The sequence below is a fragment of the Panicum virgatum genome, chromosome 5N (assembly GCF_016808335.1).
Source record: "Panicum virgatum strain AP13 chromosome 5N, P.virgatum_v5, whole genome shotgun sequence".
Lineage (NCBI taxonomy): Eukaryota > Viridiplantae > Streptophyta > Magnoliopsida > Poales > Poaceae > Panicum > Panicum virgatum.
This window is the reverse complement of record NC_053149.1, coordinates 62,937,851-62,951,635: the sequence shown is the minus strand read 5'-3', so window position 1 is coordinate 62,951,635 and position 13,785 is coordinate 62,937,851. Positions and strand designations below refer to the sequence as shown.

Genomic DNA, 13,785 nt, shown 5'->3' with positions numbered 1-13,785 from the left:
ATCTCTAACAGACTTATGCTGTCCTGGTTGGATTTAGTTTCTATTGCGGAATCAATCACCTTTACTGAGGATTGTGATTCTATCTTTTGGGCTTTTGATGGCAGTGGAAAGTTTTCTGTGCAAAGTATGTATAGAACTATTAGTTTCAGGGGTATTCTACCAGCACATACGCCGGCTGTTTGGAAGCTTTGTGTGCCAACAAGGATTCACATCTTCCTTTGGTTGCTTTCTAACAACAAAACTTTAACTAGAACGAATTTAGCCAAAAGAAGACATGTTGAGGATATTACTTGCCTCTTCTGTAATGAAAATGAATCTGTTCATCATCTTTTTTTCGGTTGCTGTGTTGCCTCTGTTATGTGGCGCCATCTCTCTGAAATTTTTGATGTTAATCTTGGTGCTGATTATGAATCGGTGGCTAGATGGTGGCTGAGTAATAACAGACATGCTATTATGAACATGACTTGTGCCGCATTAATGTGGTCTATTTGGAAGTTACGCAATGATCTTTGTTTTCAGGGAAAGACATGGCGAAGCGAGAAGGTATTACTGTACAAGCTGCTCGGGACTTTGAGGAACTGGCAACTACTATGCAAGGAGGCGTATCTGGTGGATTTGGCGAGTGTCTTGGAGGCGCTGGAGCTCAAACTGCGCCAACCACTACGTCTGCAAGATGGGCCTCCGAGATCCAGGGAGCTGGTCTCGTCAAGTTTGGGGCCATCAGCTGGGAAGGCTTCAGAAGCTGTCAGGACACCAACTGAACAACCTATTGTTCAGCTTCCAAACTGCCCTGTTGAGAGGCTAAGCACGGAACAGCCTAGCTATAATGTTTTGCTTGATAGTGGGCGCGCTTAGAATACACTGAACTTGAACTTGCTGTAACAGAATTTGCGACACTCGGTGCTTTGTTTCAGTGAAATAAAGCGGGGAAACTTGGTTTCTAAAAATTATGGTGTCAAACAAAGACAGTTTACAAAACCAACTTCAGAACTCCGTGCTAGTGACTTTAAAGAATCTAACAAGTCCTTTGACCGCGCGATTAGAGAATCGTTATTATAGCATCACTGTAGCCAATCATCGATTAATTACCATCATTAGATTCGTCGCGAAAAGTTACATCCATCCCTAAAAAATTTTTACAAATAGACTTCATTTAGTACACCATACATGCGAGATTTTCTTCTCGGAAAACATGCCGCTAAAATCGTGGAATAGCCAAACAAGACCCAACTTTCTTCTGGTCCATCTACTCCAGTTAGCTCGTCGATCTTCCGGTCGCCGCCGCGTTTGGAGGCCCTGGCCTGAAGCAGACACAGCTCTCGGTCTCGGCGTCTCCGCCACGTCGGGCAACTTGGAGGGTGTTTAGTTAGTGAAATTTTTTGGTTTAAAGGTCACATCGATTGTTTGACTAGATGTCGGGAGGGCTTTTCGGGCACTGATTAAAAAACTTATTTCAGAACTCGCTTGGAAACCACGAGACGAATCTTTTGAGGCATTTGACCGCATCATTAGCACATGTGATTTACTGTAGCACCTATGGCTAATCACGCATTAATTAGGCTCAAAAGATTCGTCTCATCGTGTACATTCAAACTGTACAATTAGTTTTATTGTTTAACTATATTTAATATTTCATGCATGTGTTCAAAGGGGAGACAAAAAATTTTGAGAACTAAACGGCCCCGTCCAAAAAAAAATTTGGAGACAAAAAATTTTGTCCAAAAAATTTTGGGAACTAAATGGCCCCGTCCAAAAAAAATTTGGAGACAAAAAATTTTGGCCAAAAAAATTTTGGAGACAAAATTTTTGCTTGACCCGGTAGGCCGTCGTCTCTTCGTCAACCTATTTGTCCTTCTAGATATTGCTGCCAACCTTCCTAGCAGCTGCGAATCGCACTCCATAGACGTCCTCGCCGGCATCTCATTGGCCGGCAGCGTGCTTCGAGGCCGTACCTACGCCGTGCGATCACGATCGGACGCTCCAACCGACACGACGCGCCCCGGCGTTGCTTCCCTGCTAAGCGTCGCCCCCCGGTCAAAGTCTCCCACCACACGGGCGTCACCAATCTCGAAGCGGATCCGACGCCGCATGGGCCCCTCGCCCCGCACCCTCCCAAAGCCCACCAGAAAGGAGAGAAGTCTCCACCCCTCGGCCCGTCCGTCCGGCCAATTCGCGTCGCGCACCACCGCTCCGCCTCGCCTCGCCTCGCCTCCCCTCCCCCACGCTCGCTCCACCCAGATCTCGCCGCGATGGCCCGCGCCGCCGCCGCCGCCCGCGCGGCCCTCCTCCTCCTCGCCGTCGCCGGGGTCCTAATCCGTCCGGCGGTGGCGGAGATCAAGAAGGAGTTCTTCAGGGACGACCCCCGCGGCTCCATCCTCTTCGAGAAGTTCGGCTTCGGCCCCCACGGCATGGTGTCCGTCTTTGTCACCGCCGCCAGGGCCTCCTCAACCTCAACGCTCGCCAAGCCGGACCCCTCGCAGCTCGGCTTCTTCCTCCTCTCCGACGAGGCGCTCTTCGAGGCCATCTACGAGCAGCCGCCGCCCACGGATCTGAACCCCAACCCGGAGTCCTCCCCCAACTGCGTTCTCTCCAGCCCCTACGTCATACCGCTCTTCACCTTCGCCGACCTCGACGCGGCCGGCAACTACAACAAGGCCTTCCCCATCACCCACCCCGACGAGTACAGCCTCTTCTTCGCCAGCTGCGCGCAGGAGACCAAAGTCTCCATGGAGGTCCGCACCGACATGTACAACACCAACCCGGACGGCACCAAGGACTTCCTCTCCGTCGGCATGGCCTCCGTCCCGGCGATCTACGCCTTCTTCGCCGTCTGCTACGTCGCGTTCCTGGCCGGTTGGCTCTACATCACTCTCCACCGCAACCGCCTCTCCGCGCACCGCATCCACCACCTCATGACCGGCCTGCTCGTCGCGCGTATGCTCTACTGCATCTCGGCGGCCGAGGACCAGCACTACATCCGCACCGCCGGGACACCGCACGGCTGGGACGTCATGTTCTACCTGTTCCAGCTCGTCAAGGGTGTGATCTTGTTCGCTGTGATCGCTCTGATCGGGACCGGGTGGTCGTTCCTCAAGCCATTCTTGCAGGACAAGGAGAAGAAGGTGCTCATGGTGGTGATCCCGTTGCAGGTCGCAGCTAACATCGCTGCTGCTGTGGTCGGCGAGACAGGGCCATTCTTGCAGGGATGGGTGACATGGAACCAGATCTTCCTGTTTGTTGATGTTGCCTGCTGCTGCGCTGTGCTCTTCCCAGTTGTGTGGTCGATGCGCTCGTTGCGGGAGTCATCCAAGACAGACGGCAAGGCGGCCAGAACCCTTGCCAAGCTCACGCTCTTCCGCCAGTTTTATGTCGTCGTGATTGGATACTTGTACTTCACAAGGATCATTGTGTATGCCCTCAAGACAATCACCAACTACAAGTACAGATGGGTGAGTGTTGTGGCTGAGGAGGTGGCCACCATGGCATTCTACATGTTCATGTTTTACATGTTCAGGCCAGCAGAGAGGAACCAATACTTTGCCCTCGACGATGATGAGGAGGAAGCTGCAGAGATGGCGCTCCGTGAGGAGGAATTTGAGCTCTAGAAGACCACGGGGAGTGCCCAATGACATGGGAATACAGTCATATCCCATTCGATTTCTCCTCAATGTCATGTTGATCATACTATACAGATTCAGGGCTTAGCTAATATATGTCTATGTATTGTGGTAAATCTTGTTTCACTCTTTCCTTCTCTTCGGAAGCTGCCGACGAGACTTTTGATAACAAGATTTCTTGTGTCGCAAAGTAAGGGAATTCAAATACTGTTGCCATTTTACCAAGTCTTGTTTTGGGTTCTTGCTCTTTCCATGCTCTATTTTGACCACGGATGGGTTGCTTTGTGGATGGTATTGATAAGCTTATTGGTGCTGTGACCTGTAAAGCCATGGCATAGCTGGGATCAGACGGTGGTTGTTTCTACTTTTTAGCCATAAAGGGGATTTAGGGGGAAAAATTTAGGTCTAACAGATTGATTTTTTTTTTCTTCTTTCCCCTTTATTTCCCTCCCCTCTCCTTTTTAAAGGGAAATTTCATCTTCTCTCTTTCTTTCTCCCTTTATATCCATTTTTTCTAGCCACAAAATTCACATGCATGAGAATATCCTGACGACTTATGAATTAAAGTGGAAAGGGAAAAATCAATCTGCTGGAGCATATCTCTCCAATAAATTAAAATTGTGATGGAAGATTTCTCTATAAAAAAAAAGAGAAAAATCAATCTGTTAGAGTTGCTCTTCTTCAGAAGAGCTGCGTGCTTGTTCGTGGATCAGCGTCACTATCCGGCTTCTTAGATTTTTATGCGTGGTTGGGTAACCAAATGAGAACCCCGTAGAAGCATCTTGTGAGCAACTCAGCGTACTTGTTGATGCGTGCTGTAATTCGCTTAATCCATCTGGCCCTGTAAGCAGCAGGCCAAGCGTGAGCTATCCTGCTCCTTTGCTTGGTTCCTTCCCTGAATTGGTTCTGAATAAAGATATTGGGTGATCATCAGGTTCTGTTATAGTGTAGGCTGTTGGCTTTCAGGTAATATTTATCTTGATATTTTCTATATGACTAATTGATAACGCCCGCGTTTCAATGATCTGGTAGACTCTGGTTGTGGGGTTCCATTAGCCGGGCTTTCTGAAAGCAAGTTTCTGCCTTTCTGATACTCTTCATACCTCAATCTGAACAACATATGAGAGGACAAATATAGAGCGGACAGCAGACTGACAGGGGAGACACTTCCAGACCAGCCGCTTGCATCCACTTCCATCCAGTCGATCCATCGGAGTCCGCCGTGCGCCAGCACACCGTCCACCCTTGCTCCGGCTCCGGTACCGCCCCCCCCCCCCCCCCCCCGGTCCGGTTGTTTGTTTGGCCACCGTGCCAACGGGCGCCTGTGTTCTCCATCCCTGCTACTGGGTCGGTCAGCAGACCTAAGTGATCATCAGACCTAGGAAATATTTTCCATCTGCAGGGTGTCATAAGGCAAATAATGGTGAAAAAAAAGGCATCTCAGCAATTTGGGTTACATGGAGGACTGCTTGGAAGCGACTTGTGGTAATTACTTATGCACATGGTAGACCAATATGTACACATATTGTTGTACTTTAGCTTTCCTGCCATACTCTGATCAAATTTAATGTCTACCTTTACCCGTTTCAGCACATATTCAGAGTTCAGGGGGGAGGTTCAGTCGGCCTTGAGCTTCATGGACGGTCTACCTAGGCGAAGCATGCACCGCCGCACGAGTTTGAGGACCTCATCGATGATGATCACCGGAAACGCCACGACCATGACCAGTATCCACTCATTGAAGCTCAGGGGCACGATACCGAACGCTGACGCGAAGAGCGGTGTATACAGGATCAAGAAGTGCAGACCGAACGACAGTGACATGGCCAGGAGGAGCCATGGGTTGACCCAAGGGGGCATGGTCAGTAGGCTTGCATCGTCAGACAGCGCGTTCAGGGAGTTGAACATCTCGATGGCGACCAGCACGGAGAGGGAGATCGTCGTGGCCTTCACCTTTCCCTCGGTGAAGTAGTCACAGGGATTGGCGTCAAAGGAGAACACACGATCCCCTGCGATGAACGGTTCTGCCTTGAAGCCCTCCCAGGAGGAGCACTGGCCCCAGTTCGAGAGCTGGCTATATGTCACAAGAGTATGGCCGTCAGCGCCAAGATTTATCCCCAGGAAAGATCCGTGTGTGTACCAGACGACAAATGCACCAACAGTTGCCACACCAACATAGAGCCCAATGACCTGCTCATCAGACAAGAATTCAGGTTACTGTGAATCCTCGCTACAAGTTTTAGCAATTTCAGCCTTCTCAGATTTGTGCTACTGTCCTACAGGTTTCAGGTGGTAGTGGAAGACTGGAAGCACATACCATGTAGCGGAATAAGACCCACGCACTGATCAGGGAATCCTCACTTCGTCGTGGAGGTTTCTTCATGATATCCTTATCTGGGGGGTTAAACCCCAGTGCAGTGGCTGGTGGGCCATCAGTGACAAGGTTAACCCATAGAAGCTGAACAGGAATGAGCCCTTCTGGAATACCCAAGGCAGCTGTAAGGAATATGGAGGCCACCTCACCGATGTTTGATGAGATCATGTATCTGCAACAACAGCTCCTGATAGTAAGTGAACAATCTACATGCTATTTTATATGTATACAAGCAATTGTTTTGATTTAGTCATACAAAAAAATAATGACATGTTAAGATATAGCAACTTGAAGGTACAACTTTTAACGAGAACCAGGACTCGATGATGCTGAAAACCTTATGAATGCTTTCATGTTGTTGTAGATAGATCTTCCTTCACCAACAGCTGCGACAATTGTTTTGAAATTGTCATCTGCTAGTACCATATCAGATGCTTCCTTAGCAACCTGGAAATAAAATTTTCTTTTGAGCTTTGATTTCGAGTGATATAAAGTGATGAAGTGCACCATGAAACTAAAAAAAATGGCCGAGGGACGTTAACTGATATTTTTTTTACAATATTTATTTTAGCACTAAATATTGGGCGCATATATACTGCAGTCAGTAAAGGCTAGCGAGAGATTCTGAACTTATTTCTTTTTAATAAAAAATCACCTAATTTTTTTTCTTCTGTTTTCATTCGTTATCAGAACAATAACAGATTTGGCACAATGGATGATGCCCACAAGACATAGGAAATATATACAAAACAAATTGAAGCATATTTCTTTCTACATGAAAAGAGTCAGTTTAATTCCTTTCATCAGACATGGTCCACCAAGTGTTTGTTAAACTGAAGGGTTGTGAGAAAAGGCATTATCAAAGGTACCTCGGTGCCGGCGATGCCCATCGCTATGCCAATGTCAGCCAGCTTCAGGGCAGGAGCATCGTTAACGCCATCTCCGGTCATGGCAACAACCTCCCCATCTTCTTTTAGCAGCCTTACGATCTCTTGCTTGTGCTTTGGCTCAGCTCGGGAGAACAAGAGCCCGCCTTGCTGTCTCAGCTTAGATTTCTTATCAGTTATCGACATGAACTCTCTCCCTGTGAAGCTCTTGCCGCGGAGGTCCTCATCCCTGCTGAAAACTCCTATTTCCCGGCAGATAGCCTCAGCTGTCTCCTTGTTATCTCCAGTTATCACTATTACACGGATGCCTGCAGCTTTGCATTTCTCAATTGCTCCAGGAACCTCTTCACGCGGTGGGTCCTGTCATATATAAAAATCGGATGCTATTAGAGGTCTTGCAGGATTGCTGAATTGTGAATTGTATGACAATGAAGATAGTAACTCAACACACCCTTAGACCAACAAATCCAGCGAAGATTAGGTTGTTCTCAATGGATGAATAGTTGGAATGATCAAGCAGAAGCTTGTGAGCAGGATGTTCTTCACCGTCATAGGTGGCAAATTCTGGGGTCTCATCCTTGTATGCAAAGCCCAGGCAGCGCAAAGCACTCCTTGACATCTCCCGGAGCGATTCCAAAATGAGGCCTCTAGATGTGTCGTCCATCTCTACAACAGTGCCATCAAGCAGTTGCATGTAGGTGCACCTCTCCAAAAGATTCTCCACGGCTCCCTGTCATGGTTGTGTTGCAATGCTTAAGTTTAGTCTATTTTATATTAGTGGCTTTTCAGGATTTGATACACATATGTATTGGCAAATGCTTTACTGTGAATAATGTCATACTGGCTTATAATATTGATAGAGCTACATCCCAATTACATTTTCATAACTTATATGGTGACGTTTTGGAATATATTTGCAGTACATTATGTCAGATGAGCCGATAAAAACAATGCCATAAGAGATACTAGTACCTTGACAAGTAATGCATTCTTTCCTGAGTGTGATGTAACAATGACTCCCATGGACTTACGTGTGCGGTCAAATTCCAAAGTTGCAACCCTGCAATAAATTTGATTCCACCACTGGCAGCAACCTGGTTTTGATAAAAGGAGGAGAAGAAGAAATTGTTATTCTTAGTCCTTTATTCTAGCAATGTGACTTACAAATAGATTGGAAAGGAAAACTAAAGAGTAGCTCTCGTACACATTAATTCAGAAGATTTGAGAGAAGACGCAGAATCACCAGGGAGTCCCATTTTCTCCACCAAAACCTTTTCTCAATGAAGAAAGCAAGACCAGAAAATAAATATTAGAAACTGCACAAATTGTCATGTAAATACGCATCAATCAAGTACGTGTACAGTAGCATTGGATATCAAACACTATAGCAGAAGTATCATATGTCACTCAACTTCATTTTATGAATCATGAACATAGATGTCTGGCATTTGTATAAACTCAATCTAGTGGTCTAAGTCGACATTTCATCTAGTGGTCTAAGTCGACTAATCAGTAGTGATTGCAGATTTTCACCTAAATTGCAACTTGGCGTTTAATCACATGTCAATATATAGATGCTAAGGAACCAGCTTCTGCTACACTTTGCCCCCACTGAAACAGAATATCGTGAAGCATTTGAGCTGCAGACTTTTGAACATATTCTTCGATATCATTGGACTAAGGTTCCCCTTTTAGGTTCCAAAGTCACTATATAGTCCGTGCTTGACCATTTTGTTCAGTTTAGATGGTATTTCAAATTTAGCTTGCACTTTTACTCACTTTGCTATATTTAGTTTCAGTGAATCAAAGTCCAAACTCCACAAAATCAAAGAAAATTTCAACAGCTAATTCAAATTTGTAGTAAGAAACAGACCAGAAATTCTCACCTTCAGAGCTGCTTCCGTTGGCATTCCACTAGCCACATAATGGTGCCCGGACATCGAAATGCTGGCGTCGTTGCAGACGGCGGCTATCCTCGCCACCATCGCCAAGTTCCCGTCTATGGCGCCAGGCTCCGGCCAGCCGTCGATGCGCCCGTCCGTTGGGTCATACGTTGTGCCCTCGACACGGAAGCTCCTCAGCTGCTCGCCTCCCTTACTCGGCATTGCGACCAGGCGCACGGCGGACATCTGGTTCGTGGTGAGCGTACCCGTCTTGTCGGAGCAGATGACGGTGGTGCAGCCCAGCGTCTCCACGCTGGGGAGCCTGCGCACGAGCGCGTTCTTGTGCGCCATCTTGCGCGTGCCGAGCCCGAGGCACGTGGTGATCACGGTGGGGAGGCCCTCCGGGATCGCGGCCACCGCGAGCGCCACGGCGATCTTGAAGTAGTAGGCGCAGCGCTCGAAGGAGAAGCCCACCCTCGTGGGCCGCCACCACCTGCCGCTGCCGGCGTCGTACTCCCAGGTCAAGAAGTAGCGGATGTTGATGATCCAGACGAGCGCGCAGATGGCGCCGATGATGGCGGTGAGCGCCTCGCCGAACTCGTTGAGCTTGCGCTTGAGCGGCGTGTCGTCGTCGGCTTGCGACGCGTCGTGTATCTGGCTGTGGATGCGGCCGATCTCTGTGGCCATGCCGGTGGCCACTACGAGGGCGACGCAGCTCCCGTTGGCCACCGTGGTGCCGGCGAACAGCATGCACTCCTTGGCCTGTATCTCCGCGTCCTCCGCGGCTACCGCGCGCGCGGTCTTGTTGACCGCCTCGCTCTCCCCGGTGAGCGACGCCTGCTCCGCCCGCAGCGTGGAAGACACGAGCGACATCACGCGCACGTCCGCGGGGACCCTGTCCCCGGCGCGGAGCTCGACGACGTCCCCGGGCACCAGCTCCCTCGCCGGGACGCGGGTCACCAGCACACCGTCGCGGCGCACGGCGGCGTGCTCGCACTGTATCTCCTTGAGCGCGGCGAGCGCGCGCTCGGCGCTGGTCTCCTGCCACGCGCCGACGGCGGCATTCACGAGCAGGATGAGGAAGATGACGAGGGGCTCGACGAAGGACGAGGCCGCGTCGTCGAGGTAGGCGAGCGCGAAGGAGACGGCGGCCGCGGCGAGGAGGACGCGGACGAGGGTGTCGTCGAACTGGGCGAGGAGCAGCGAGAGGAGCGACGGGGACGGGTGCTCGCCGAGCTCGTTGGGGCCGTACGCCTCGCGGCGCGCGACGGCCTCGTCGGACGAGAGGCCCCACGCGGCCGACACGGCGTAGGCCGCCTCGCACGCGGCGGGCGTCCGCGCCCAGGCGGGAAACGCGTGCGTTTGCTGCGGCGCCGCGGGGGCGTGCTTGCCCATGAGCGAACCAGCTAGAGTAGCCAGCGAGGGAGTGAGGGATTGGAAGGGGGCCCTGGGTTTGTGCCTGTGAAGCGCGTCGCTGCCGGCTGGGGGTTTTAACGCAGGCGTTGCCATTGGAACTGGAACAAATATTCGGCATGGAAAAATGGCCAAGGCCGAGGATGATCACCTCTGCACCTTGACTTGGCAGGATGATGTAACAGCTGAACTCGGGCCGCCGCCATCGACAAGCGCATGCATGCATGCGGCATCTCGCAGCAATAATCAGCTCTATAGTTGCCAAAACTACCTCTGACCAAAGTTGCGCTGTTGGACCCTTTCGGCCGCTCGCGTCGCCTCCCACGAGGGCGGCGGAGCGGCGGCGGCGGCGCCCAACCCTTGCCGCCGCCCAGCTTCTCCCGCGCCCCCACAGCCGTGCCGCCGCCCGAGCGGTCCGCCGGCAAGCCGCGCGGCCGCGGTGAAGGCGGCGGCGGGCACCCTCTCCCCTTCCTCCGGCGGCTTGGGGCGGGCGTGGCCGTCCGGTCGCCCGGGGCGCCTCTCGCCGGCGTCCTGGCGGCGGCGGAGGCTTGGGCATCCAGATCCGGCGCGCTGGTGGGTGGCGGGGGCGGCTGCTGGCATTCTGAAGGGGGCGGCGACAGTGGCTGGCGCGGGTGGGCTCCTGCGGCGGCGGGCGGCGTGGGAGTGCGCAGGGAGTTGGCAGCCGGCGACGGCTCTGGCCAATGCAGTGGCACCGGCAATGGCTGCGGCCGGGACCCGCTAGGTCTGCCTGCTCCGGGCCTTGTCGGCTAGGAGCTGGTGGGGCTGGAGGTGTCCTGCGTGCGGGCAACAGGCGCTTCGGCAAGATGGTGGTGCCCTTCTTCTCCTCCTCGACGGCGTTGCTGGTCCGGCGCCGCCTTGGTGGTGGGTCGGGGCTGACAAGTGCTTGCTGGTGGTGCCGTGGTGGCGCCTCGGGCTGTGCCGGGTTTCTCCCGGTTGTGGTGTCGTGGTTGCGGTGGGGTGCAGGCTTCTGTCATTGGTCGAGGGCGTGCAACGGGAATGATGTTTTCCAGGCGCAAGCCTCCACCGTTGGTGGCAATGGTGGCGGCGCCCTCGGGGCGTCGCTTTCCCCGCTGGGGGCATCATTGAGGGTTACCATGTCCTTGCAGCACGGAGATCCCAGGGTGAAATCCCAGTCCGCTGTGGACGTGTGACGATGGCGTCATTGGCGTCGTGCCCTTCTTGGAGGCGCCGCATCTGGAGACCCGTCTCGATCTGTGGCAGTGGTGGTGGTCGGCTGGTTGTGTTGCCTTGTGCGTTGCGGCTGTGGTGGTACGCTTGGTCCGTGTTGGCAGGGAGGCGCAGAGGGCCTTGGGTGTGTAGCCTTGAGTTGGCACGCTTGGTGCAGTGGTGATCTCGGTGACGTCTGGGTGGAGGTATTGCTCTCAGAGCAGTCTCAGGTATCCGAGTCCTTGGCAGAGGAGTGTGAGGCGGTGGGTGAGGTGAGGCCCCCACGCAGAGTGGCCAGGATGGTGGTTTCATTGGTGCTGCGACAGGAGTGTTCTGCCGAAGCAACGCCGGAGCAGAGAGATCGACGATCGTGTGTGCGGCTCGATGGTGATAGCCCATGGTGGAGGAGTTCAGGTGGCCTCTTGAGCTTGCAGTGGGTTGCGGCTTTTAGCGTGGCACAGCGTTGGTGATGACGGCGCGGTTTGCGATGACTTACTTTTGACTCCTCTCCCAGATTGTGGCGATATAGTATTTTGTTGTGTGGTTATTTGCGTGCGTTGTTCGTGTGGTGATGGTGTTCGCTTCGACACGTTATGTACAAATGCTTCTTCTTATATGATGTGACAGTGCTCCTGCCTTTATTTAAAAAAAAAAGTTGGGCTGTTAAGTTCGTTGACAAGAGCTTCAGGCTACATCCGGCCGCCAGCAGTTTGTCAAGCGACCGACAGTTTTGCACATGTCAGCAGCAGGGCTCTCATCACACGCTCGCATATTGAAATCCTGGGACAGATACACACACGCATACTCTTATGTCTTCCTAGTGACGCCAAAACTATTACTCTCTCGTCTCAAAAAATGCAACTCCCTCTTTTCGAAGAGTCAAATAATTTAAAGTTTGACTATATTTATATAAAAGATCAATAATGTTTATGCTTCCAAATAGATTTAATATAAAATATATTACATAATTAATCTAATGACACTTATTTTATAACAAAAATATTAATGCTATAAGTGAAAGTTGCATTCTTTTTTGAGATACAGTTGTACATCGTGTGCTAGTAAATAATATATTCGTGCGTTGTTACGGTAGAAAGGTTTATATGGGTCGCAGCTGATTTTTTTCTGCAATAGTTTTTATTCAATAAAAATATTGTTGTATTTTTATATTCTAATAATATTGGAGTTCGTTTAAATTACAATAATATAATATTATTGTTCTAGTGTGTTCCATCTACAGGCTTGAATGTCATCACACAGCCTTATCTTATACAATTAAAAGGAGCAGAGTCGTCTCATCATTAGGGTTGAAAACGGGACAGGAAAATCCCGTCCCGACCGGCTCCGTTTACCGTCTAAACCGACCGTAAACTGTTTCCGTGGGAAAAACAGGAAAATGAGAAAACAAAACGGGAAAACGGGCGGGAACGGAAACGGAAATGGTTGGGGTGTTTTCCCGACCGTTTTCACGGTTTCCATTTTCAGCCGAGAAAATTCCCACGGGAATTCCCGTATTTGTCGTCATCGCCTGTGTTGGCTATGTTGGAAACGTGAATTGTTGTGTGCATGTGTTACAACCTGAATTGTGAATTCGTGATCCACTTTACCTGTGTTGCTTAGTTATACGAGTCTTGTTTCCATATTATTTATGCATAGTTGTAATTATTTTATCTGAGTTAAATGTTTGAAGTGGTTGTATGCATTTTCCCATTTTGAGTTACCGATTTCCGATCGTAATCGGCATGCTCCCGACCGATGGATTCCGTTCCCGATATCCTGTAATATCGATTTTGTTTTTTCGTCCGACTTTCCCGTTCCCGTTTCCGTTCCCGATGTCATCATGCGCGAAAGAGGCTCAGGCGCGTGAGAGAGGAACAGGAGAGTGCGCGCGAAAGAGGAGTACGAAGTGGTTGGGAAGGTGAGGGCGCGACGGCATCGTGCCTCGCTTAGAGACTTAAAGATCAGGCGTGAGAGAGAGACAACTGGTTCATGTCTTCGAGGGAGTGAGAGATGGGGATTAGGGTTCAGAGAAGATGGGCTGTGTTTATGAAAAGCTTGTAGGTCATGTTGAACCGTGCCTGCCATTAATTGTGTTATGCCCGTGCCGGACCGTGTGCTAGAATTTTAGCCCACGCACGACACCATAATCGTGTTGTGCTGGCACTGGTACTAAATCTATCGTGTCGGACCATATATGTGTCACCTCCATTGCGGCCATAAGGCACGCCCGTTTGGCCTTCTAGAGAGCTATCCTTAGCCACCGTGCATGCAAAAGCGCTGAAAGGCAGCTAGCACAGTACTTTCGTGTAGCTTTCGAAGTTCATCTCCACTTGCTGCTTACATTAATTTAAGGGGAAAGTCCGATTTATACCCTCCAACTAACATAAAAGTTCGATTTTCAACCTTCAACTACAAAACCGGAC

The 13,785-nt window shown here is 50.7% G+C and overlaps 2 protein-coding genes across 2 annotated transcripts; one reads left to right on the top strand and one right to left on the bottom strand.

The window, feature by feature from the left end:
* The first annotated feature begins 2,158 nt into the window (after positions 1 to 2,158).
* LOC120673102 (protein CANDIDATE G-PROTEIN COUPLED RECEPTOR 7-like) lies at positions 2,159 to 3,846 on the top strand. Its single transcript, XM_039953792.1, has one exon. The coding sequence runs from the start codon at positions 2,250 to 2,252 to the stop codon at positions 3,603 to 3,605; it is 1,356 nt and encodes a 451-aa protein (XP_039809726.1). The 5' UTR covers positions 2,159 to 2,249; the 3' UTR covers positions 3,606 to 3,846.
* A 1,077-nt stretch (positions 3,847 to 4,923) lies between these two features.
* Positions 4,924 to 10,156, bottom strand: LOC120675046 (calcium-transporting ATPase 1, endoplasmic reticulum-type-like). Its single transcript, XM_039956137.1, has 8 exons — positions 8,765 to 10,156; positions 8,083 to 8,149; positions 7,851 to 7,972; positions 7,330 to 7,608; positions 6,861 to 7,238; positions 6,329 to 6,438; positions 5,935 to 6,163; positions 4,924 to 5,807 (listed from the first exon to the last, which is right to left on the bottom strand). The coding sequence occupies exons 1-8, from the start codon at positions 10,154 to 10,156 to the stop codon at positions 5,235 to 5,237; spliced, it is 3,150 nt and encodes a 1,049-aa protein (XP_039812071.1). The 3' UTR covers positions 4,924 to 5,234.
* Positions 10,157 to 13,785: the final 3,629 nt, after the last annotated feature.

Bases quoted from the DNA above. Each gene is read 5' to 3' on its own strand.
- LOC120673102 (XM_039953792.1), top strand. From the start codon at position 2,250: ATGGCCCGCGCCGCCGCCGCCGCCCGCGCGGCCCTCCTCCTCCTCGCC.
- LOC120675046 (XM_039956137.1), bottom strand. From the start codon at position 10,156: ATGGGCAAGCACGCCCCCGCGGCGCCGCAGCAAACGCACGCGTTTCCC. The intron at 8,150-8,764 runs GTGAGAATTTCT...CATTGAGAAAAG, and splicing joins CAACGGAAGCAGCTCTGAAG to GTTTTGGTGGAGAAAATGGG. The intron at 6,439-6,860 runs GTACCTTTGATA...TTTTATTTCCAG, and splicing joins TGGGCATCGCCGGCACCGAG to GTTGCTAAGGAAGCATCTGA.